This window comes from Agelaius tricolor, unplaced genomic scaffold, assembly GCF_023055355.1.
Source record: "Agelaius tricolor isolate 1412-34295 unplaced genomic scaffold, bAgeTri1.0.p SCAF_18, whole genome shotgun sequence".
Classification (NCBI taxonomy): domain Eukaryota; kingdom Metazoa; phylum Chordata; class Aves; order Passeriformes; family Icteridae; genus Agelaius; species Agelaius tricolor.
In genome coordinates, this window is record NW_027269278.1 from 12,255,436 (window position 1) to 12,280,805 (window position 25,370).

At 53.3% G+C, this 25,370-nt stretch overlaps 1 protein-coding gene across 1 annotated transcript in view; it reads right to left on the bottom strand.

Annotated features, from left to right (window-relative positions):
* Window positions 1-2,273: 2,273 nt before the first annotated feature.
* PDGFRB (platelet derived growth factor receptor beta) overlaps window positions 2,274-25,370 on the bottom strand; it is a 33,336-nt gene continuing 10,239 nt past the window's right edge. Inside the window, exons 2-23 of the mRNA XM_071443361.1 lie at window positions 21,846-21,922; window positions 20,581-20,877; window positions 19,879-20,148; window positions 19,092-19,219; window positions 18,621-18,795; window positions 17,859-18,051; window positions 17,547-17,662; window positions 16,886-17,012; window positions 16,515-16,726; window positions 15,797-15,891; window positions 15,405-15,537; window positions 14,911-15,015; window positions 14,702-14,812; window positions 14,158-14,311; window positions 12,344-12,510; window positions 11,963-12,081; window positions 10,748-10,870; window positions 9,275-9,386; window positions 8,892-8,991; window positions 8,676-8,781; window positions 7,854-8,092; window positions 2,274-7,347 (exon numbers count right to left, since the gene is read on the bottom strand). Of these exons, the coding sequence (XP_071299462.1) occupies window positions 7,197-7,347; window positions 7,854-8,092; window positions 8,676-8,781; window positions 8,892-8,991; window positions 9,275-9,386; window positions 10,748-10,870; window positions 11,963-12,081; window positions 12,344-12,510; window positions 14,158-14,311; window positions 14,702-14,812; window positions 14,911-15,015; window positions 15,405-15,537; window positions 15,797-15,891; window positions 16,515-16,726; window positions 16,886-17,012; window positions 17,547-17,662; window positions 17,859-18,051; window positions 18,621-18,795; window positions 19,092-19,219; window positions 19,879-20,148; window positions 20,581-20,877; window positions 21,846-21,894 (3,282 nt within the window). The 5' untranslated portion in view covers window positions 21,895-21,922 and the 3' untranslated portion in view covers window positions 2,274-7,196. The remainder of the gene's footprint in view (window positions 7,348-7,853; window positions 8,093-8,675; window positions 8,782-8,891; window positions 8,992-9,274; window positions 9,387-10,747; window positions 10,871-11,962; window positions 12,082-12,343; window positions 12,511-14,157; window positions 14,312-14,701; window positions 14,813-14,910; window positions 15,016-15,404; window positions 15,538-15,796; window positions 15,892-16,514; window positions 16,727-16,885; window positions 17,013-17,546; window positions 17,663-17,858; window positions 18,052-18,620; window positions 18,796-19,091; window positions 19,220-19,878; window positions 20,149-20,580; window positions 20,878-21,845; window positions 21,923-25,370) is intronic.

Here is a 25,370-nt window from a genome sequence, read left to right on the forward strand (position 1 = left end):
GCCAAAGAACATTTCCCCTCAGCAGTTTTTCCTGGCAGGATGCAGGGAAGAAGAACATGAATTAGAGGCAGCATGGTGCTCTGGGGGGCTCCTGCCCAGAGCTGGGGGTTGTCAAGCAGCTGGGCCACAGGAGATGTCTGCTTGATTATTCTTTCCTCCTTTCAAGCCAAAGGGGCTTTTTAAAGGATGTTTGTTTCCCTCCTTCTTCTTTTTAAGGCTTCTTTTTTTTCCAGGAACAAATGCCAGCTCAGAGAGAACTGACTCACCAATGTGAATAAGTATTAAACCAGACAGGTTCAATAGAGAGAAGGGAAACAATCTCTCAGCCTTGCTTCTTCTCTTTGAGGGGGCCCCTTGCACAGCATCTCTGCTGGCAGTGATCCCCAGGTGACAGCCTGGACTGGGCACACCTGGGGATGCTCACTGGGACAAGCTTGGGGTCTCTCCCTCTTTTGTGTCCCTCTCTTCCTCCTGCACCCCAAATCTTACGTGCAAGCAGCAGCTCAGCCACAGGAGTGCTGCTGGAACTGCAGCTCTGAGCACAGGGCAGGGAGGCTCTCAGGGAAGCTGCAACCTTACTTTGAGCAATCTAAAGCCCAGGAGTATCTGTGGAGGCCCTGCTGGTTGTGAAAGTTGGGATGAGACTTGCTCAGTGCCTGGCTGGGGAAGGGGGAATGGAGGCTCAGTTGTGTCCCAGGCTGGGACCCCAGCACTGAGCACAGCTGGCCACGGTGCCAAGCCTGCCTGAACTGCCCTGCAGCAGTTTGGGGACACATGTGGAACACCTGTGTCCTGCTGGTACTGAGCTGTTGGTGCCCCACAGCTCCTGGGTTTGTCACTGCAGTCTCTCTGCTTCCCTGAGCTCCTCCATGGGGTGTCTGTCTCTTCACTGGAGAGGAGACTTGTTTTGGGGTGGGGGAAATGCCCTGCTGGGGGTCCCCATGTTGTCCTGCTCGTTTCCAGCCCCAGGACCCCACCCAGCACAGGCTGACATGCACAAGGTCTGCTGGGTAGGGATCAGTGGGAGCCTGCAGGGTTCAGGCTGAGCTCTGTCCATTCCCCCTCTCTGCTGTCTCCCAGGCCTTTGATGCAGCCTCTCTGGACAAAAGGGGATTCTTTTTCTCCCTGCTGATTCAGCTCCTGGAGAAAAATGCCCTGACTGAGCCGTGCCAGGTGACTCAGAGCATATCTGGGGAGAATCAGCCCGAGCTGGTCAGGGAGGCTGCAAACCTCCACTCTGGAAAAATGAGCAAAGGCAGCAACCCAGGAAAGGCTGGAAAAGGGAGCCTTGCTGGAACCTGGACCTGCTTGCTGCTGCACTCCATGCCTTGGACCTCTGGGTACACAGGGAGCTTCCAGGAGCTGAGGGAGGCACAACTGATGCCAGTGGGGGCTTCATTGTGAAGCCAGAAAACCGGGTCAACACTGATATGATTTAACCAAAAACCCCTCTTTGCAGCAAGCACGTGGCTCAGAGAAGGTGCAAACATCTCTGCTCTGCAGTTTGAGATGGATTTTGGAGGAGCAGTTACATTTGAGCTAGAGAGGAGAAAACTTTGGGCAAGACTCACAGAGTGCCTGTCTCTCATGGCTGGGGGACCTCAGTGCCTCTGAGAGGTGACTGGGGAAAGGGGATAGGAGGGGAGAGCACGTGGGTCTGAGGGAGTGGTGGTGTGGGGAGCCAGGATTTTGGCGTTTCAGCTTTTGAGGGCATCAGCAAATTCCTCATGTTAGAGGGAAGGAGGAGAGCTGGGCAGGGGGGCCCTGTGTGCTGCAGGGTGGCTCCTGCTGCTGCCCTGCCCTGTTGCTGTCTCCTGGCCCTCCCACTGCCCTGAGCTATCGAACTGGGTGGGAAAATCAGTGCTGTGGTACCTGCATCTGCTTCAGCCCAGCCCCTGTTCAGTTTGTCATTTCTCCTGCATGCCCACCCTGATCTGAGCACAGCCCCAGCAATGCTCCAAGGGGCCAAGCCAGTGGGGATACACATGGGAGCAACTCCTGGTGTCCTTCCCTCCACCCACAAGACCCACAAGCTGCACAGCCACCAGAGATGGGGCAGATCCTGCCCCTTTTCCTTACCCTGCCTCAGGGCTCAGCTGCTCCCTGCAGTGCTTCTCCCTGCCTGGCTCCCAGCTGGGCTTTCACTAAGCACTGGGGTCATGCACAGAGTATTAACATGCTTAGCTTTCACCCACCACAGGGTTAAGCTGTGTTCCCAGCCCCATCTGAGTTGTTCCCAACCAAAAGCAGGCAAATAAAGTAAGAGATGGGACTTTGCAAAATGAAAAACACCTTTATTTTTAAACTCTTTCTTTAAAAACATATTTGTAAAAGTTTACAGCATAAAAATAATCTCATGGCTATAAATGTGACATAGTACAAATCCTACAAATACAACTGTAAACCTAGAAAAGTGTTAACTCTTTGGTACCTTAGTCTGAACTCTGTTTTTCCCTTTGCCCTCGTGCTGATTTTGACAGACAGCATGGGGATAGGTGCTGCTGCTGTTCAGAAAGGCTGCAGAGGAACAGTGTGATGCCAGCAAGCCAGCACAGCAAGATGGGGAGAGGGCACACTTTGGGCAAGACTGGCAGTTCTGGTGCAATCAGCCCATGAAGGAGGAAAGAACAGGAATGATGGGACACTGCAGGCCTCCCAGCACAAGCTGCCCTTCCTGCCTCCTCCCACCCCAGGCAAGAGTCCTCACTCCAAAGTGCTGCTGGAGCAGCTCCCCTGCCTTTGCCAAAGCCAACCAGATCCACCTTGGCATTTCCCAGAGGCCTCAGGTCTCCAGGTGAAACATGGGAATCATGCTGGTAGCCCAGAAACCCGTGTGCTGGTCTATAAAAACTTATTCTTAGCAATATCTGGCCTGCTTTGGACAGGTCCTGCAGATGCCACGGTGCCTCCACTGTTACACTCACATGCAGGCAGGGCTGGGATGTGCTGCAGGAATGACCTGTGTGGCCCTGGAGCTGCCCTGGCTGCTCTCTGCCTGGCAACCACCCGAGGCAAAGGATGCCAAAAGGGCCACCAAAGGGCAACCTCTGTGCTCTCCAAGTGGGAGCACAACCAGGCTGCATCCAGGCTCCCTGATGATCCTGGAACCCGAGCTAGGCACTGAGCCCAGCCAGGGCTCCTCCTCGCACGTGTGCGTTGGAACAGGGGCTTTGTCTCCTTAGCACTCTGTGAAATCCCCTTCTCCAGATCTGCCAGCTCTGCACAGACCTTGGGCTTCCTCACAGGCAAACCCTGAGTGCTCAGTGCCCTGTATTTGTGGTGCTGTCTCCCCACAGCCCAGAGCCCTGGCTGGGAAGAAAGAGAAGAGCTGCTTCTCACTTCTGGCTGACTTCCCCTGGCTGCACATCTGCACTGCACTTCTGCCCCCATCCCCGTGGGACCCTGCCACAGCCCCCCTGGCAGGTGAACAGAGACAATTTAGTTAAAGTCCACTGTGCTCTAGATTTCACACAACACAAACAAACACTAAACGTGACACTCGCGCTTAAGGAAATAACACACTCAAACTGAGAGGGACAAAAGGATTAAAACCTGTGCACACATCAGTCTGAGGAACACCTAAATATGGAAAGAGACACCAGAGTGCTGCATTAGTTTCTGGGATACACATATGAAATAGTGACTGGCAGTAGGATTATGCATATACTGGTTCTGATAACAATGTAACAGTTGTAGAGTAAAATATAATCTACAAATAAAAAGATATTGCACTAGAGATGGGCCCAAGCTGTGGCATGTGTTCCTTCATGGGGGGGGTCAGTTTGGATCCACCTCTAAACACAAAGACACACCCAAACAAAAATACTGATTATCAGAACAGAAAACTCAGTGGGACCGGTTCCCTTCAGAGTCTCGCAGGGAAATGATGGCTACAAAACTGATGGGCCCAGAACAGGCAAACCTTTCTCCTGGCTCTCACCTGCCAGGCCATGCAGGGACTGGAGCAGAGAGAGAGGGAGTGTGGGGCTGGATCTGTCATGCCCAGCTCTGCCAGGCCCTCTCTTGGAGGGATGCTTAGCAAAATATGTTGGTTTTGTCCAGCTGCCAGCTTGTCCCTGGCTGAGAAGGTCTGGTCACTGCAACTTGCTAAAGGTGCTGTGAAAGGTTGAGTAAGGACAGGAAAATACCACGAAGTGCAAGACTCAGCCCCTAAAATCACGGGCCAAGGGCAAGTATTTGGTCATATTCCTCTGGAGTGCAGAATGTACCATTTTGCAAAGTCTGGCGCACCTACTTTGAGAAGGAATAGGGAGGTGAGAGTAGCATCTCAGCAGCAGCCAGAACAGATTTTGATGCAAATAATAATTGCAGTAAATCTACAAAAGGGACAAAATGCAATAGGCATTCAAATATAGCTAATGCCCAGCTAATAGGACAGGATACCTGAGCTCCCCCAGCAGGAAGATCTCCCCTTCCAGGACTGTGGAAACTATTTGATAGTGGGAAATTAGTAATTTAATTAGCAATTAAATCTGTACAAGATGAAGTTTAGAACAGGATTTTTGAAATAAGCAAATGGCCAAAGGGAAAGTGAGAAGGTGTTAATTGATGGGAAGTCTTTGGGCTGGAGGGAGGCAGTAAAAGTAGCTCTCTCAGATTGCTCTGGTTGCTAGAAGTATCTAATATTTTTATTAGTCAGTCCAGCCCAAAAATAACAGTTTGTTAACAAAATTTGCTGATGACCCAAGGTCTGGAACAGCAGGGAGTAGCTTGGTTAGTAATGCTGGAAGTGCAGAAAGACGTAGGTGCCTAGATTGGTCAGAGGATGACTCCAAGCTCTCAGTATGTTGTGGCTGGGAAAAAGCCAAAATTATCCAAAGCTACACCAGATAAGTTGAGACCAGCACAGGCCAGAACTGATAATGCCCTGTGTGAGGTGTAGGTTTGACCTCACCTGGAGTACTGGGTACTTCTGGTCACCTTTGGTAGAGAAGGGTGAATTAAAAATGGAGCTGGTGCAGACAGGGGCTGTTAGGATAATCTGATGTGCCATCCTCTGGGCTCAAGTTGCAGTGACACAGATCCTACCAAGCACCTTACATGTTAAAAAAAAAAAAAATCAAGTGATCTGACCCAAAGGATCTCATAAATTACTGCTTCTCTGCAGTGAGGATTATTTAATGAACTGTGGCCATAGGAGATGGCTCCTTCATTACAAGCAGGAGGAAACAGAGGATGGAAAAACAGTTGTCATTCACAGTATGTTTCCTATGGATGGTGGGGAATCTGACCACATAGGCTGAAAATATCCTCTGCTGGCTGCCAATAAAAGTGCTATTTCTTATGTTCACATTTTACCAAGGACATCAGCCCACAAAACACCTACTCCTCCTTTAGCTGCATAAATGGCAGAACTGGAATGGTAGAAAACTTTAAACAGAAGCTGTTCTGCTGGGGATTTCTGACAGAAGTTCCATATTTTTTTAAAAATTATTAAATTCTCAGTGGCTCTGAGGTGGCAGAAACCCAGCAAGATGCTGACTGAATTTCTGATTTTGTAAACCTGCCTGTGCAGTTCTTGTAGGATGCACAGAGAGATGTGCATGAGTAGGGCAATGAAGAGTTAATGGGAGCAGGGGACAAGCAGTGAACAGAGCTCTGTGTGAAGTGAAACTCATTTCAGAGAAAAACCTGCTGTCTTCTGTGGTGTCAGAGCTGTGGTTTGGGGGGATCCAGCTTTCATCTCTGCAGAGGTGGGGCTCACAACTGATTTCCAAAGCCTGGTGCCCCTCCTGCTTTGGGTCTGCTCATTCAGTGCCAGCTGAGAGCACAAGAAGCCCCTGACCCATCTGTGAGAAGTGGGGAAGGAGGGCAGAAGCAGGGGGAGCCCATTTAGTTTACAAAACACTCACCAAGAGAAGGGAATCCTCTCTGATTCCTCTTGCCCTGCTTGGTTCCCTGTGACATTTCACAGCCCTGGCAGGCTGCAAGTGGCTCTGCCTGACCCCAGAAGGTGGCAGGGTGTGAGATACAGCTCAGCTGTGACCAAGGAGCTTCCCAGCCTCTCTCCCTCTCTTTCTTTGGAGCTATCCCTGGGTTGGTGTCCTGGTACCCTTATTTCTGCCCATAATCTTGCTGTGACTCAGGAGGGAAGGGTGAGCCCTCCCATCCTGAGAAGGGGTGTTTGGGTGAACAGTTTATCAAAGGTGAGCCTTTGCTTCCCAAAGATAAAGCACAAGGATTCTGCAGCTGGCGTGGTTATATGATTTCCCAGCAGATGAACTGGGTGTAGTGGCAGTAGATTAATGAATAACCATATTGCTTCCTTATACTGGCCCTGGCTAGTGGATTAATATATTTGTTCCCTTTAAATCTTCAATGGAGAATAATTAGCTTAGTGTCCACACAGACAACACGAACAACAGTGACTGCCCTCCTTGCTTCTATAACCAAGTCATTGTGAGGGCATTTGGAGTTCCTGGCATGTCCCTGGGGCTCCTGGTGCCACGCTGGGCACAGAAGGGTGTGACAGCCTCCAGGGGGATGCAGAGCTGTGCCCCAGAGCTGTGAACACCTGTAGTGCTTGTGATGCTCCATCCACCATGGAAGCACTGCCAAGAGAGGAAAATGGTATTTCTGTACCTCCCAGACACTGGCTGGCCTCTTCAGGCTTGGAGGAGAATCCAATGTACTCCTGACCTCCAGCAGCTGAAGGCTGGCGTTGCAGGTCCTCTACACCCCAGCAATGGGCTCCAGGTGGATGATCTGTCCCAGTGGCATTTCACAGAACCACGGTGTGGCTGGTGCTGAGACCATCAGAGAAGTGCTGGTGCAGAGGAGACGAAACTCTGTGCCATAGAGGAGGAAGAGGCTGGAGTGTCATCTTAGCAATGCAGAAAGTGGCCTCTCATGGAGATCCAACCATGTCTTCCACTTGAAAAGGTGTTGGTCTGTGAGATGTCTCCCTCCTGCAGTGGTTTGATCACTGAGGAGGATGTGGCAGTGATCTAGAGGGTGTCTGGCACTGAGCCACCTCTTTTTAAGGGGGAAGGGGATGACAGTGGGGAAAAGTCTTTAATTCCCCACCCAGCACTGGGAGACAGGAGGGAAGGAGGAATGCTCGGGCAGGTGGGGATGTCCTGATGTACAAGCACAAGCATGGCTCTCTGTGACATCTGGGTCAGCCCCCTCAGCTGGCCTCTCCATAGGGAGATGCAAAGTCGGCCCAGCTCTGTCTACAGGAAACTCTCCTCCACTTCTTGGTGTCCTGTGGTTGGCTCCTGGCAGCCTGGTTGTGGGTCAGATTCCTGCTCCTCGTCCTGCTGGAGGCCCAGAGGGCTGTCACAGGATATTGTAGATGATGTGTTGGCCTCGTTCAACATAGAGCTGAAGGGAGACAAGAGGGAGAGAGAAATGAGTGTCTTGTCCCAGGTCTGTGGGTGGGAGAGGATTCCCAGAAACTGGGAAGGTGTTGAGTTCCCATCAGCCCCACTCTATGTGAGTAGCTTCCCCCAGTGGAACAGACCATACCAGGTGGGTCTATCCAGCCCTCAAACACAACACATGGCTGGGTGGGTTCTACAGAACGTGGTTCCCTGCCTGCTCCCCTCCCTGTGAGTGGGGTTGCTTGTCCTCAGCTGTGCTGGCTGATGTGCAGGGATGTGACACTGTGCCCTATCTTAGCTCATGCCCCAGCTCCTCTGGTTCATCTCCACCCTTGTGGGCTCATGCAGGTCACAGCACCTCAGATGGGGTGACACTGCCCTCCTTCTCTCCCAGTATACCCACCCCTAGTCTGTGCCTCAACAGAGCATCCCCATTTTCTCCTGAGGTCCCCGTTTCAGATTTGGACAGCCGGGGCAAAGGACAATGCTCAGGAGCAATGTTCTTACCTGGCCCTGCTGATGGAGGCCTCCTGGGGGAGGTCAGAGCTCCCCTCAGGTTTGGGGTCGGGAAGGGGGATGATGTAGTCGTTCTCCCCCCCGTGCTGGTGCACGGCTGTGTAGAGGATGTGGCTGCTGGGGGAGCTGGCAGCCAGGCGGGCGTTGTTCAGCACGGGAACCGCGGGTCTGGTGCGCACGACCGCGGGGTGGTCGCTCTTCATGAACTCCTCATCCACCTGCTGGTACCTCTGCTCCCACAGGAGGTGACCAAAGAAAGGGAGAGGTCTTGTGAGTGGGGACAATGCACTCATGTTGGGTTTCCTTGTCCTGCCTGCCAGGCTTTCCTAGAGGGGCTGGTATCTCCTAGCTGGGTTCAGCTGCTCTTACTCCAAGAAAGACAGGCCATGGATCTTTCCTAAGGGAGAGGTCAGTGGCACAACTTCACAGCTCCAAAATACCACACGGTTGGAGGCAGGATTTTGATCTGCTGCCAGTTCTGATTTCTGCAGTTGCTGAGTTACCAGCTGCTTGTCTGGCGATGCAGTTGTCTCAGCAATGTTCCTGGGATGCCCAAACCACCTTCACTGGCTGCTCCAACTACTGCAGCCTTGGTCACAGCAAAATCCTCTGCCATGATGAATGCCCACATGTCACATTGTGTGTTCTCTGTTCTCTCACTCTTGATGAGGCTGCTGACTTGCACAACCTGACCAAAGACTCCTGAAGAAAGTCCAGACCAGACTAAAGACTGGTCTCCAAAGCCTGACTGAGGGCCCTCACCAAGGCACTGACCCCCTTCTGTCCCTCCAGCACAGGGTCCTTTGGACATACCTTCCTGTAGCAGTCCACCAGGAGGTTTCCCATAAGCACCACCAGCTGTGAGAAGGATGGCCTGATCTCAAACTTCTCCTCCCAGCACTTCTGCATGATGCTGTAGCTGCCAAGAGGGAAAGGAGAACACTGAGTCAGCAGGTGAGGAAAACAGGTAGAAATGCTTCTGTGGCATGTAGAGCACATCCAGGGGAAACACATATTGACAGCACTTACATCTCATCAGAGGCGTGGGTGGGTTTGGACATCCGATAGCCACGTTTGATGGCGTTGTAGAACTGTTCATTCATGGGCAGCTCAGGGTATGGAGTCCCTCCTGGGGGTAAAGGGAGAGCAGGAATTAGGCTGCAGGATTGCCTGCCACCCTCCAGCCAACATGCATTTCACACCAAGGTTTTCTTATTTCTTTACCTTTCTTGTTTCATTTCACTTCCAAATGCAACGTGAGCATGGGGAAGAAGGAGACAGGGAATGAAGTGCTACTCTGACTGGCAAAGTAGGGACTTGGAGGTTAGAAATGCATTTTTGTTGTTTTAGAAGGGATCCTGCTAACATGTTATCAGAACTACAGACACCACCATGACCTCCAGGGCACTCACCTAGGGTGAATATCTCCCAAAGCAGAATCCCAAAAGACCACACATCGCTCAGGGTAGTGTAGAGGTTGTTGAAGATGCTCTCTGGAGCCATCCACTTAAGGGGCAAGAAGGTCTAAGAGAGAATTAAAAATGAAACAAGAAGAGAGTCAGCTCTACCCACAGCAGTTGTTTTAACAGATAAGAGCCTGACACCCAAATTACAAGCAAAGAAGAGCCTTCAGATCTGCCTGTGAGTCCAACACATCTGTTGACATCTGCTGTCAGTCAGTTCTGGGAGGGACCAGTTGCCTCTTTATTTGTGCAGAACAGACCCAGCAGGCAGGAGGAAAGAATGGATGTGCTGTGTCCATTTCCATCCCAGCCTGCCATGATGAATGCACACATGTCACAGTGTGTGTTCTCTGTTCCCTCACTCTCAATGAGGCCACTGACTTGCACAACCTGACTTTGGAAACCTGAGACCAGGCTGGAGGAGGCTAAGGGGTGACCAGAAAAGAGCCATCCAGCTTCTCTTCTGTTCTTATTCACTCAGAGTAATAAAAATGAAAGCCTCACTTGTCCAGCTTGTATGCAGAACTGGCTGCTGCTCCTGGGATTTGCACAATGAATACCAAAATAATCTCCAGGAAGGATTGCAAAGGGGCTCAGTTTCATTTCCCATTTTGGACAGGAAACCAGCTATGTCAAGGCTGGACTGAAAACCCCAACCCCTCTGGGGGAGGGTCCCCCTGACCAAGCTCTGAGTATCTGTTTGACAGCACGTGGGAGAAAGCATGAGAGAGCTTTGCAGATTAGATAAAGGTGGGGGTTTAAGGCACCTGTCTCCATTCTCAGCCTCAGTTTCTCTGGGAATTACATGGCCTGTTTTGCTTGGGATTGGAGATTCACAAATGCCTCAGGGCTGGAGTGGATAGGCTGTTGTTAAAATCACAGGGAAATGCTTTCTGGCAAAGCTCAATTACAGCTTTATCCTCTCCTGCATTGAAAGATTGGAGACATCTCTCTGGAAAGTAGCTGCTTGCAAGAAAACACTTCTTCTTAACTTGTGGTCTAGTGGTTAGAGCAGAATCCTGTGAATCTCTTCCCAGAGTGGTCAGTGAGTCACTACAGCCCTACCAAGCTGCCTAACCTTGCCCTCTTCCTGCCTGAAGCTCAGGACCACACTCAGTGCTGGCAGGATGCAGCACTGCTGCTGTGATCAGGACAGTGTACAGGGGACAATCCTGAGTTTTGCTACTTCAGGTTCTTCTATAAAGAGCCAGGAGATGGGGACAAGCAATTCTGCTACTTGACAGTGTGCAGAGCAAACAAAGTGAAGGATGGTTGGCTGTTGACATCATCTCCTGAGAGTCCTGCTCTGTCACCATTTCTGGGCACAGTGGTGGACAGGTGGCTCACAGGGGGACTATGTAGGGGGTGCCAGGCCCAGAGCCCTGGGAAGAAGGAGCTTGCAAGGCTCACATTGGTACTCACACTGCCTTTGGAGATATAGTTGGAATCCCTCATGATGTCCCTCGCCAGGCCAAAGTCACAGATCTTCACCAGCTTCCCCTCACAGATGAGGACATTCCTGGCAGCCAGGTCACGGTGCACACACTGCAGGGGGGACACAAAGCACTGTCACTGTGAGGAGCCTTCACACAGCCTGAGAACACAGCCCAGCTCCAGCACCAGCCCACGCCTGGGGCTGCAGGGATGGGAGGCACCTCACGCCATTTCAGGTGTCTCCTTCACCTCTGGGGACAATCATGGCTCCACCACCAGCAGAGCTAACACCTTTTTGCTGTTTGCCTGGACTGCTTCCTCCGTGACAGCATCAGCCATGCAGATCCAGCAGGGGAACCTGACCAGCCCAGCAGAGAGGGGATTGCCAGGGCTGGACCCAGCGAGGGGACTTGGTGGGCTGGGAGGAGGGGGTGTCTCTATCTCTGTTTGGACAACCCAGCCCAGCAGCCTGAACACATCTGAGTTACACCAGCCTGGCTTGTGCCTCCTAGTCTGCCAGCATGATGGATGTTTTCTGTATGAGCAGCCCTGACATTTGCTGTGGGAGCACTGAGCCTGCACTTTTAGGGATCAGACTGTCTGGCTGGGGGCACAGAGCCAGGAATTTCTCTCTGCATTGATGCCATTGACGCCTTCTGTTAGCTCTGCCCTGTGTGATGCTTCACACAATCCAACTTTATTACTGCCTGCCCTGGGCTAAGCCAGACCTTAGGAAGCCCAGAGCCTCGACCTCCACGGTGGCTTAATTTCCACTGAACAAGCACTTCTGATGAGCTCTGGGGTGCTCAGAGCATGCAGTGCAATAAGGGTGTCTAGGAAGAGTAGTTGCTTGCTGCAGAGTGCCTTGTGCTTTAGCTCCCTGCAGGCTGTTTGGTCATCCCAGTAAACAGGGATGATATAATGCCACAGCTGTGCTGAACACGGCTCAGGAGGAGCAAGAGTCAGGGAATTTCAGGTCTGAAGCTCAGTGTGAGCCAGGGTTAGCTGTCACATGCAAATACAGTCATGCTGATCTCCAGGACTGTGTTTCCAAAGGGAAGTGGTCAGCAGCTCTTCAATTGCACAGCCACTTATCCCACAAGGAGTTTGGCACAGACAGAGGGACAGTGGGAGGAAGCCGACCGCAGGACATGGCAGAAAACACACTGCTGGCCACCACAACAGACCAGCCAGCATACATACATTTTTGGAAGCCAGGAACTCCATCCCATTGGCCACCTGGAAGCTGAAGCCCACCAAGTCCATATAGCTGAGGAGTGGAGACTCATTTATCAGTGTCACCCGGTCTGTCCTTTCAGGAGCTGGAGGGCAAGCAGAGATGGATGTTGGTGTTATCAACATCAGAGATGGATGTTGGTGTCACCCAGCACACTGGTGAGCCTCCCAGTAGTGAGAGGACACACTGGGGAATGCTCTGCCTCCAGCAACAAAGGGACACATCTGGGAGCTCTCATTGTGAGGACATCTAGCACTGCTTCTGGACAAGTCCCAGAAGTGACCTTAGCAAGCAAAGGCATCCAGCACCCAAAGCACCTCTCCCTCCTTCTGTGGCCAGGCTGTTACCTGAGGGGGAGTAGCTGTCCAGCTCATAGGGGGTGCCATAGTTAGAGGACTCGATGTCAGCATACTTGACTTCACCCTTCATGTCAGACATGGGCACATAGTCCAGGGAATCATCCTTGCTCATGTCCATGTAGCCCCCGTCACTCTCGACAGACATGGAGAGGTGGCTGTGGGGGCAAGAGAAGAGGCTGCTCAGGTCCAGAGGAGAGGAGGAGACATGAGGGCTGGGGGCAGTGATCTGTGAGTCTGAAATTCCCAAACCCTCAGCCCCAGCACCGAAATTTCCCACACAGCTGGCAAAGAAGCCCTGCATCATGGATGAAGTGGTGTGCAAATGGCAGAGTGCTTAGGAAGACCTCAGCTGCCTTCAGGCAGAAAGGGCAGGGGGGAGCTGTAACACTGCTCTATTTCACTATTGTTTTGCTATGTTGGAAGGAAGTGCTGCTTTCTAACTTCCCAGGGGAACATTTCTCTGCACTGCTGTGCCTGCATCCCTTACAGCTGGCAAACAGATAAAGGACCATTTCCCTTTCCTTGTGACACCTCTTGTGCAATTGCCCTCCTTTAGCACTTCTCCCTTAGGCTCAGTAGCAACTCAACCTGCCCTGGAAATGCACAGCTGAGATCTCCAGTGGTTCAGACATGCTGGAAAACCCTGTGTCTCTGCACTCACTGCATGGCTATGGTTATGCAAATAAAGTTAATGGTGCCAGGAAATATTCCCAACTGGCATGGAGCAGCTGGCATGTGTGCTAGCAAACTCAGGCTCTGTTTGCTAACTCCTCGCTGTCAGGAGCTGCTTGGAGGTCACTGGTTGGCACGTGGGCTGGTCTAAGAAGGTAACAGAGGAGCCAGCTGTGTCCCAGTGCTGGGCCAGTGTTTATTTCACTGCTCTGGAGAAATGCAGGATCCTTCCTGAGAGTACCAGCTGTTGTAGTGTGTTTTTATGTTTTATAATGGTTCTGTCTTTGTATCCCCTTATTTTCCCCAAATGGTTTACCTCAGATTGTATCCCCTCCCTCTACCTGTGTGATCCCTTTCCTTTGCTGAGATCATCCTCAAATCCCCACCCTGGCTCTCTGTCAGTCACTCAGGATCCCATCCCCTCCATCTAGAACTTTCGGCCCAGGACATCGAGTGATTAGCCAGAAGCTGGGGTCAACCCCCCAGGTGTTATCCCATACGCTGTCCTAAATGTCCATTTCCCAGTACCCATCCCTTAATTTTTCTTATTGGTCAGTAAAATGTTATCTACTTTAGGTTTCCACCTCCCTTTAAATGTAACCTTGGCGCCTCTCCCGGGGCTCTCAGCAGGAGCCCCCTGAGGTTGTAGGGGCTCCCCGGAGCTCCTGAAATAAACCTTGCATTAACCTCTGCTAAGAGTCGACCCCTTCATCTTCCACCGTTGTTCCAGCATCTCCTTTGCTGCAGGCATCAACCTGGCTGCCTTCTGTACCCCCAGGAACCAGCCTGGCTGCCTTTGGTACCCCCGGGGATGGGGATCAGCCTGGATGCCCTCTGTGCCCCCGGGGATGGGGACCAGCCTCGCTGCCTTTGGTACCCCCGGGGATGGGGATCAGCCTGGATGCCCTCTGTGCCCCCGGGGATGGGGACCAGCCTCGCTGCCTTTGGTACCCCCGGGGCACAGGGGAGCGCCCCCCTCGCTGTCCACCGTGTCGGGGCTGGCCAGGGTTCCCTCAGTGGCACTCAGAGGGACTCAGTGGCACTCAGACAGACCAGCACACAGCCTCCCTCCATATTGGGGCCAGGACGGGGCGGGCAGCAGGGAGGAGGAGAGAGCTGCTTTCCCGTACCTGTGCACAGGGTCCTCCTTGGGGGTGTTCCCGTAGAGCTCCGCCTCTCGCCGCGCCTTGTCCCCGCAGGCCTGCAGGAAGGTGTGCTTGTTGCGGTGCAGGTAATCCACCAGGTCCCCGTAGCGGCAGTACTCCGTGATGATGTAGATGGGTCCTGGTGGGACACAACACCGGCATCAGCCCTGCCTTGGCCATCCTGGCCGTGAATTTCACTGCACAAGGATATTACCAGACCGCAGGGTATCAAGGCAGGGCCAAAGGGAAAAGCCACTTTTCTGGTACTGAGCATTTTTTGGCATTTGAAATTTGTGTTTGTGGAGGGAGGTGGAGGTTAAGACACACATGCCTTCCCAGTTTCAATCAGGTTGGAAGAAAGGTGTTCAGAGTCCCACATGGTTTTCTTAGGAGAAGGTTGAATCATTTGGAACCAGAAAACAGGTTGAATCATTTGGAACCAGAAAACAGGAATTACTCTATCTAAGGACAGTTGTCCTCCTAAGCACAGCCCAGGGAAGCAGAGATAGGGTGCTCAGGGCTCATCTACCTCCTTTGGTGCAGGCCCCCAGCAAGTTGACGATGTTGAGGTGAGGTCCCAGGTGGCTCATGATCTTCAGCTCGGACATGAGGGCTTGCTTCTCACTGCTGCGGGCTGTGGCTGTAGGGGAGAGCCAGTGTGAGCAGCAGGGCAAGGAGGGGAGAGTGTGGCACTGACTGGTCCTGTAGCTTTAGGGTGGGGAAAGGGGGAGAACTCACACTTGAGCATTTTGACTGCCACCTTCATGGTGGACCGGGAATGGCTCAGGCCATGGGCTGTTGCCTCCACCACACGACCAAAGGCACCGGAGCCGAGAGTGCGTCCTGCAAGGAAACAGCCAGGAGGAAAAGTTGGCAATGTTCGAGAGGAGAGGTGAGGAGAGGAGCCTGGAAAATACAGCTCCTTGTCTGAAACCACACCAGCATTGCTGCAGTCGTCTTGGTGGGCATGGACAAGGCCGTGAGCTATGGTGTTTGGGGTTGGGGCTGGTTTCCAGAACTGCCAGATACAAGGTGGAATAGCCAGGAATAATATGGTGCTTAATGCCAAAGGGGGCAGCTGGCCTCACACCATGGTCTTAGATGATCCCCCTGTTCCAGGACCACATCATATCTCCAGGGAACTCTTGGATTCTGGGTTGGTCTCTTTTGGATTATCACCCCCAGATAGCCAGGACCTCAGGAATCCATCAGTGGGACTGCAGAGCCTTTACCTAACACCAGCTTGTCCCTGGGCACCTCCCAGGTGGAGTCATAAGGGAGCTGCATGGGATCCACATAGATGTACTCGTGCCCATCAGAGCTGACCGACTCAATCACCTTCCAGCGGATTTCATAACGAGGTTTCTGGAAAAGGGAGCAGAGAGAAAAGAGACTTCAGAGAGGCTGGGAGTCAGAGAGGGTGTGGGGGATTTGTCTGGACTTTGTTAAGGAGCCTTTGGTCCCTACAGCCATTGTCTAATTTCCCATCTACCCCAGAGATGCCAAGGGCACACAGGAACTGATGGAGGCCCATAGGTCCTGGTGTAGCTGGGACATCATGAGACCCAGCCACCCTAACCCTGGGGTACCACTGTATCAGGCTGGGAACACTCTCCTCTCTTACCTTCTGCCACAGCACAATCAGGATGATCAAGGAGATCACAGTGAGGACCAGCAGGGCCAGGATGACAGAAATGATGACCACCTTGAATGGCAAGGCTACAAAGATAACAGGGAGAGCAGTCAGACTCCTCCACCCCTGCATGGCCTGAGCACCCAGGGAAAGGAGGGGAGAGCAGTGCAGAGAGGTCCCCGCACACTCCTCCCCCAGACATTGACCCTGAGCTGTTCTCTGAGTGGGGACAGTGTCCTCCTGGGCACACTTTCCCAGCACCTGCAGCCCCCCAGGGATGATGGGGTGATGGGTTGTTACTGGTTTCTGCCTCAGGAGAGGTTTGGCCACAGGAGGGTGGAAAGATCTAGAGGGACTATTTTGCTGGGGGGAGAGGTGTCAGCCCTGGGCCTGGGCTGAGACCATCCTTCTTCATATTTGGGATGTTCAAGTCCGTGGCACCATCTAGTGACCTGTGGGCTAACAACAAGACACTGGGGACCTGCTCAGGCACTCCTGTCTTGCCTCCCTGGAGAGATGACCCTGCCAGTAGTGGGAAGAGCATATCCATGGCCATTGGACATAAGGGCTCCACACTCCAACTGGAAAAATCTTTTCTGTTCAACCCAAGGGAAGCTTCATTTGGGGCAGAAGCAGCCAGGTTTCCAGGCTGGCGACACAGAAAGGTCTATCTCCCCACTACTGCCTCAAAACTTGTCTCATCCCTCACCGTGTGGCACCAGAGTGATGTCCTGGGAGCTGGTGCCCAGGAAGTTGTGCACGGTGCACCTGAGGAGCAGGGGCTCGTGCACCCTGTGCAGCTGCAGGGTGCTGTTGACGCGGTAGAGCTGCCGCTCCGCCTGGTACGAGGCGTTGGTCTGCACACCCATCTCGGCCGACTCGTTCCCCAGCAGCCGCCTGGGCTGGCCCTTGGTGCTGCACCTGCTCCAGAGAGGACAAAGGCACCTGAGAGCCAGCAGGGACCCCGTGCCACCATGGGATGCCCAGGTGAGTGTGCCAGCAGAATGCAATTAAATAACAGCCTGTTATTGTAATAAAGAAAAGCACAGCTGTTCTCATGGCCTCCATCCCTGCACTCACCATTTGATGTCACTGCAAGTAGACCAGCTGATCTCTGGTTGGGGCATGCCTTCAGCAGAGCATGTTACAGTCTGCTCCCCACTGCTGGCACTGCTGTTCTCCTTGAGCTCCACCACTTTAGCTGGCACTGAAACCAAAAGGCAGTGATGGGAATTAATCTTCCCTCCTGACTGCAGGATGGAAGGGGAACATGATTCCTCGGGAATGTGAGTCTACTGTATCCCTGCCATAGCCTAGGGATGAGGTGGGACTCATCACCTCCATTGTGGTTTATTTTTGAAAGGGAATGGCAAAAAGAGTAAGGTTCGAGGGGGTTATGGAGGAGATCTGCCCCCACATAGCCTGACTGGAGAGCAGGGTGAGCATGGGGGAAAGCCCAGGACATCACAGCTGTGCAATCGATCATCTCTACATCTACTACCTTGGGCCAAGCTGATGGTGTCTGTGCTGCCTCCCTGTCCCCCTTGCTCTGAGGCCAAGTGTGAGATATTTCACCCAAGTGTTTTTGTTGCTTCAACACTCTTTCTTTAAGCAAGACCACTCTGGAGCTGCAGCCACAGGAGTAAGGGCTTCATTCTGAGGGTTCTGCAGCAAAGGATGGTGCCACCCCTTGAGGCTGCTCCTGCTCTCCTCAGCCATGTGTGTGCGTGCCCATCCTCACCATTTATCTGCAGATGGAAGGAGATCTCCTGCTCATCATCCTCATTGGAAACCCGAATGGTGTAAAATCCTCCTTCTTCCTGCTTCACCCGCACCAGCACCAGAGCTGTCTGGTACCTGGGGAGACACAGTCCCAGAGTGATGGCTGTGGGGAGGTACCCAGGGACTGGTAGTGCTCCCACCCACCTGAGAAGTGCTCAAAATCTTCTCACAGAAAGCTATTCAATCACCAACTGTGCCCAACCAGCAGTTTGGAGATTCCTTTGTGAATTACCCCTTCTCTGCACCCTGGTGAGGAATGATGGGCCCATACCTGGTTTCTGACAGGTTCCTGCTGGTGATGGTGAACTCGCTGCTGCTCTCCATGGTCAATGTCTTGTTGTTCTTCAGCCACACAATGCTGGGTTGGGGATAAGCCTCCACTTCCACCTGGATAGTGTGGCTCTTGTGGACCTCAGCATACACCGTGCTGGGCAGGTGGGTGTGGAAGTGCACAAAGCCATGCTCTGAGGCAAGAGGAAGAGGGTGGTCAGAAAGGGGAATAACCCCCGCCCTGGCCCTTTAGATAAACATGGATCTGGAACAAAACTCTCTGAACACCCAGAAGTGGTGGGGCAGCTCCAGATCCATCCCTCAAGACCTCAGGCTTGTGTGTGAGAGGAGTGTGGATGCAGAGCCACACCGGAGCAGAGCTCACAGGGTAGAAGCATGTGGCTGTTATCTTGTGGAAATAATGGAGATGGGATAGTTCCCCTCAAATTACATGAAAGAAGGTCAGATGCAGATGGAAGACAACATATCTTAACATCACCCTGGCCCTGCACAGTGCAGAGGAGCTCTTACCAATACCCTCAAGAGTCTTAAAGCCATGAAGGGAAATTTGGGATGTTTTGAAGCCAAGAAGCAGGCAGGGGTGACATGGGGTGAGGTTTAGCTCGTTGTCATGGTTACTTAGAGCAGAAGTGAGGAGGGGAGAAAGCTGGAGGCTGTGAGAGAGGAGGGGGGGTCACTCTGGGACATCCTGCCTGGACGCCCACACGGTTTGGTGGCTCTGGGGGTGTGGGCAGTGACGCACCAATCACTTGGACAGTGATGTCCTTCCTGTCTGTCTTCTCATGGTAGCCCTCAGAGACATTGCAGACATAGGTCCCACTGTCCTCCAGCTCTGCATTCTGGATGATGAGGATGGAGCGGATCTCATGAGTGGATCCAGGCAGGAAGTCAGTCACCGGCTCCACAGCCTTCCCTGCCTGCAAAATGGGGACAGGAGATGTGGTATGAGGAGCCAAAACCATGTTCTGCCACTGGGCTCACAGGGAGGGGGGAGAAAGTGGTAGAGGACCCCAGTCTGGCTGCCACAGGACAGGGAACACACAAATCAGAGACCCCTGAGACAGTCTTAACCCAAGCATATCCCCATCAAACCTCCCTGTGTGGCAGCAGCATCCCATAACTTCTGCCATGGAATATCAATGAGTGATTGCCATGGCACATCTGGGTGAAGGCTGGAGCTGCTGCCCAGAGCCTGTGGGTGTGGAGCACTCACCTGCTTGCGGGGATAATCCCAGTTGAAGTTGACCAGCTCGTTGCCACTCACAGTGCACATGACGGTGACGTTTTCCCCCTGGCGCACCATGGTCTGCACTGCACTGATGGACACGTTCACAGATGACACTGTGGGAGAGGTGAAAGAGAGGAATTAATTATGGAGGGATAAATGTATAATAAAAGCAGGACCCCCAAAGAAGGAAATGATTGGCATCTGACTCCATGGCTTTGGAATGCTGAACACTCGCTTTATTAAAATTATATTATATTACATTATACTATCCTGTAACTATACTACATCATACTTACTTCTAACTTCTAACTACTACTGAAAACTTGTGACTGTCAGCCAACAGTTCAGCCACACGTGGATCCAACTGGTCAATGAATCAAAATACCATCACCAGAATCCAATCAAGTGATCACCCTGGGTAAAAAAATCTTCCAACACATTCCACATGTTCAAAACCACAGGAGCAGCAAATGAGATAAGAATTGTTTTGATCATTCTTTTCTCTGCTTCTCTCCATTCAGAGGGCATGTGAATACCACATAAGTGGGCAACCAGTCCATTTACCCTGGGTGGACTGATCCACTGGGAACTGTCTTCCCTGAGGGATGGAGCTGACTTGTAGGCAAAACCCATTCTCTAACAGAGAACTAAATACAGCCTCCAAATTGATCATCACTGAGGAGACAGGGAGAGAGTTTGGGTGTCTCCTGCCACTGGCCTGAATAAACAGCCACAGCAGGTGCACAGGTGTGCTAAGACAATGTCAGCTCACCCTGGATCCTGTAGACATAGAAAGTGTCAGAATCCACCTCCTGGTCATCCACAAATGTCCGGCAGAAATAGGTTTTATCCTCAAAGAAGCCTTTAAATCCCTGTTGTGGATCATATGTAGCTGGGATGGGGTTCTCCACCTTCTTCTCATAGAGGGTGACCTGCATCTGTGGGTTGGTCACACGGCATGGGATGACAGCCTCTGTGTAGCCCGTGATGAAGATGAAGACCTCTTCAGAGGTGACTGCAGGGAGGAAAACCAGGGAGGGATCTGTGGGAGAGAAGGAACATTGGTTAGAAAATGCTGTTTGGAAGCTTAACCAGGGCTGCTTTGTGCTCCTCCAGGAATACTCGACCACAGGGCCCTGACTCCGTGCCAGTGGGAAGCTTCCCATCCTTCCCTAGGGAAAGTAGAGCTGCATGTTGTGTGCTTGTCAAATGTCTCCTGGGAGGGTGAGAGAGACCCAGCACCACTGAGCAGCACTGCTCCCTCACCACTTGTCCCAGCACACCACATTCTCCATGAGCTGGCACACCAGAGACATGCCACAGCAAGAGAGACCTACCATGAGGGCTCTCCTGCTGTTGGAGAAGGGATCTGGGGATGACAGGAGCTTGGAGACAGAACAATAAGTCAAAGCCCTTTTTTCCCTGGTTGCTAAACCCCATGGGAAGCCAGAGGCAAGGACATGCTGTCCCCTACCTGGAACGTAGATGTAGAGGGCTCTCCTGTCTGCTGGCTCTGGAGCCTGCTCAGGGCTGTAGGTGCAGGTGTACTCCCCGGTGTGATGGCCTGTCACGTTCCTGAGGGTGAGGTTGCTGACAAACACACCGTCCCTGTGCTCCAGCGAGGCAGCGAGGGGCTGCCCCTCCCGTTCCCAGACCAGCTCTCTGTCCCCATAGCACAGGAGGGAGAAGGTGCTGTGGGGGCTGAGGACAAGCTCAGGGTCCCTGGGTTCGATGTGCAGCCTGCGGTCCCCAGACGTCACCTCCAGCAGACCTGAGAGAGGGGTGAGACCAAACTGAATTCCTCTGAAATCCACAGAGAAGCACACCTCATGGCAATGGGTTTGCTTTGTAGTGTCAGCCTTTACACTGTAAAATAACTTTCCTGGGCTTGCCTTCCCTAGTGTAATCAGCACTGACAAACCCACGGTCTCCTCAAAAACATCCTGCCGGTCTAGACCGTGGTGGGTCACCCTTCATTCCCTGTACCTCCTACAACCCTTTCTGGAGAGCAAATCAGACATGACAGGATTCAGCAGTGTTCAGTGCAGCCCATGCTGTCTGTGGCAATATTGGGTGGAGAACCCCCAAGGAGGATAGGAGGCAATTCCTTGCTCTTCTGGATGCCTGTCCATGTAGTGTCAGACAGGACACAGATGAGGATGAAACAATGTCAGTTTACAAGAAAGTGAAAAACCTTGCAGGAAATCCTTTGGAAGCAATAGAGCAGGCAAGGTCTTCCTGAATGGTTCCCCATGTCTCTCCCAGCTTCCTTGCTTCACCATCTGCCCAGATGTCCCAATGGGGCTGTGACACGCTCCCCTCTGGTGTCCCCACAGGTGGGCAGGACAGCTGGGGACAGTTCAGGGACTTGCAGCAATGCTGTGAACAGCCCAGGTGCAGCCAGGAGCCCTGGTGCCTTGCTGGGGGGGTTGTTGGATATTTGGGATCTGACCAAATCCCTCCTGCTCGCGTGGGTTCTCAGGTGTCTGCTGAGGAAGGTCTGAGCACACCTGGCACTGCTGCCTGTGGAAAGGTCTCCTCCTCCCACCACGAAGCAGGAGGGCACTCTACATCCATGCCACCACAGGACTGAGTCAGCCCAGGCATCTGAGCAGGGACAGATGTGCCTGGGGCACGCTGTGCACCCCAGTGCTTCCCCATGGCACTGCCCCTTTGCTCCCCTCACCCCGAGGTCAGCCCCCCAGGCACCACACACCCCTGCCCAGCCACAGCACTCACCAGTGAGGATGAGGAGCCAGAGACACGTCCTGAGAGTGGGGCACGGCATGCTGGGCCCTGGGCTTGGTGTCTGAGTCCTGTCAGGAGCAAAGTGACATGAGCACAGCACTCAGCAGAGGAGGGGTCCCTCGGCTGTCCTGGGCAGGGGTCTCTGGCCTCACTTCTCCACCTCAGAAACTTTCCATCTCTCCAGTTTTCAGCCTTTCCCTCCTGGGGGAGTGGTGCTTCCCCCTCATGCTGGATCTGCAGTTTCTAAGGCTTCTCCCACTGGTAAACAGGGATTTTGCTGGAGGCTCCAGCAGTTGTGTCAACTTTTGCTCATCTCAGCTGGAAATGCCTCTCCCCCTTGGCAGAGCCCTGCCTTCCTCCCTCCCTCCCTTCCTCTGCTTTACCACTTGCCTTTTTTTCCTTAGTTTTTCTTCCCTCAGTCACAGTGAGATAAAACTTGCTAGAAAACAGATCCCCCTCCAACCCTCCCACATTGTTTGCTCCTTCCAATGAAATAAAAGAAGCCTTGTCATGGCATTTGGTTGCTGGCTGGGGTTAAACCACAACAAGCCTGAAGAAACTTCACCAAAAAACGAGTTTCATGTATTTAACTTTTAAATACATAAATTTAACAGCATATCTATGAGGGTTTTTTTTTTAGTTTAACATTCTTCTAATCAACATTTCTCAAGAAATCTTTTCTACAGAGCTTTTTCAGCCTTCCTGGTGCAAAGCAGGAGCCAAAGGAGACGAGGCCAGAGCTCCCTAAGAGCAGGGGTGTCTCCTGTGTATTGGGGTGACAGGTACCCCTCCCCATGGTGCTGCAGGGGTGGGAAGGAAGGAGCATTTCTGAAAGGCAAAATGAACACACCAAGAAGAGGAAGAGTAAAGGAAAAGGCTTCTCTGTGCCTGGGGGAGATGAGTTCACTGGGGAGCTCGGGGATGCTCCTGCATGGAGCTGAACCTCCCAGCTCAGCCACTGCAGCCCGGGCTGAGCTCCTGCCCTGCCACGGGGCCCCCTCCAAGGCAGACACCAGGAGAAGCCCCCTGAGATGCTGGCAGTGCTCTGGGGAGCTCTTGCCAGGCTCAAGGAGGGCAATCTGGACCTGCTGAGGCAGCCCCAGGCTCTTACTGAGCTCTGCCTTGGCCCTGGAGCGGCCTCCCGGCCTGCTTGATGTTAAGGAGGAAATGGTTTTTAAATGACGTGTGCTTGTCAGATGTTTTTATTATTCTCTTGCTTTGGCTCAACAGAAGTTTGATCTACCACAAATCCTTCCAGGTCTCCAGCTTATTCAGCAGCGTCCGTCTTCCTCCTCCCGAAAAAATCTCTGTAACTCTTTCTCTCTCTTCGTTTGCCAGAGGGGATGAGAGCACTTAGGGCAAGAGATGGGGGTGGGTAGGATGAAAGGACCCAGGTGAAATTCAGGCTGTAAATGAATGAGACCTCTCTGCACCCACCCTCAGAGCACCAAGCTGCAGGAGAGAGAAGGATGGACAATCTAATCTCTGCCCCCCAAGGCACTGCCATGAGAACAATCACCTTCCTTTCCCCATTCTCCTTTACAGAGGTGTGTGATTCATCCATTATTCAATGTTCAAGGTTGTAAGGACAACTGGGATCCTCTCCTTTGACCCCTCCCTGCCTGCATGCCCAAGCCAGGTTGTGTTGGCCACCCCAGCCCCCAGATACCTGCCTGTAAGGGGCTAAGATCCTCCCGAGCCCATGCCCAGCTCTTATCTGCCCGTGCAGCTCCCTGGCTGTCACTGCCAGTCCTGCTGAGCAGCCGGGCTTCCCACACAGACAGACAGACAGACAGACAGACAGCTCCCAGCCTGCAGCAGCGATCTCTGCAGGGTCACTGACGGCAAACCCGGAGTGGGGAGCCGGGCAGAGGGGCTGGGCTAGCAGGGCTGGGCTGGCAGGGGTGATGGAGCTGAACTGGGGCTGGGCTGGCAGGGGTGCTGGTGGTGATGCTGGGCTAGCAGGGATGCTGGTCCTGGCCTAGCAGGGATGCTGTGTGCTGTGTCCTGGGCTAGCAGGGGTGCTGGGCTATCAGGGGTGCTGGGCTAGCAGGGGTGCTGGGCTAGCAGGGATGCTGTGTGCTGTGTCCTGGGCTATCAGGGGTGCTGGGCTAGCAGGGATGCTGTGTGCTGTGTGCTGGGCTAGCAGGGGTGCTGTGTGCTGTGTGCTGGGCTAGCAGCGGTGCTGGGCTAGCAGGGGTGCTGTGTGCTGTGTGCTGGGCTAGCAGGGGTGCTGGGCTAGCAGGGGTGCTGCTGCTCTGAGAGCTCCGCAGCCTCCGCCTGCCGCCTCTGGCCGCCTGCGCTGTGCTCAGAGCTGGTTTCAATAAAGCTGCTGCTTTTGCAGAAAGGCATTTCTCTTGGAGATGCTTCCCAAGCAGAGTGGGAGGGTGGCAACGTCTCGCAGAGAGCGGTGACCTCTCCCTTGTTTGCGTGCTCCGGCCGGGCGAGAGGCATGCTCAGAGCCGCTGGCCGAGCTCGGTGCTGCGGGAGGACAGGGACAAGGCTGTCCCTCCCCGGCACAGGGACACTAGTGCTGGCACATGTGGGCGAGCACAGGCGTCTCACAAGGGATGCAAATGCGCCCAGCTCACTGCCAGCTTTGAGAGCACTTGTTTCTCTCCTCAGCCCCAGCTTTTGTTCTTAGCAGGAACTGTGAGTGCCACTGAGAGTGCCAGACGAGGAGGAGCAAACCTACTCAGCGACACAGAAGCGGGCACCCAGACATTATCCCACCCAGGGACCCAAAGACAGGCACCTACACCATGCTCAGCTGCCTTGGGTGATCTCCTCTCACCCCTTTGGCTTAGCAGGGTGCCACAGACCCCTCAGACTCCTACATCCTTCCCACAAGCCAGGACCTGAGTATTTTCAAGCCATGGGATCCTTTGCCTTCAGCCATCCAGGCACAATCATGGAGGCCAGGGAGCTCCTGCAGCAATGCCAGGTCCAGCACCTTCACTGAGCCCTGCATCTCTGTGGCAGCCTCCCAACCTGCAGAGCCCCCAAGGTGCTGTCCCAGCTCTCCATCCCCATGCTCCCTCCCTGCCAGCACTGGTACAGACCTTCCCTCTGCCCCTCTCCAGCTCCTCCATGTGAAGGCAAACCAGTCCTAGCCAGGCAGGGAAAGGAGCCTTTCTCTTGAGCCACACTGTTTATTATTCTAAAGGAGGAATTTGGCTGGGAGAGGAGACAGGAGGTCGGCTGGCTGGCGGGGCTGGCTGGGTGACACAGCCCCACAGCACATGCAGCCCCTCATGCCTCTGGGGTGGCTGTGCTCCCCAGGGGCCCAGCTCCACGAGGGCTCAGGTCCTGGGGGCCACGCTGGGGCATGGCCAAGTGCCGTGGGGGAGGCTGGTCCCAGCAGCTGGCACGTCCCTGCTCGCCCCCAGTGAGGCCAGAGCTGGGCACTGCTGGACTGAGAGTGTCTGGAGTCCAAACAAGACACAGATACAGGCAACTGTCCCTGCCTGGTGACACAGACACTGCCTGTCCTTATCTCCCCTCTGTAATCACAGC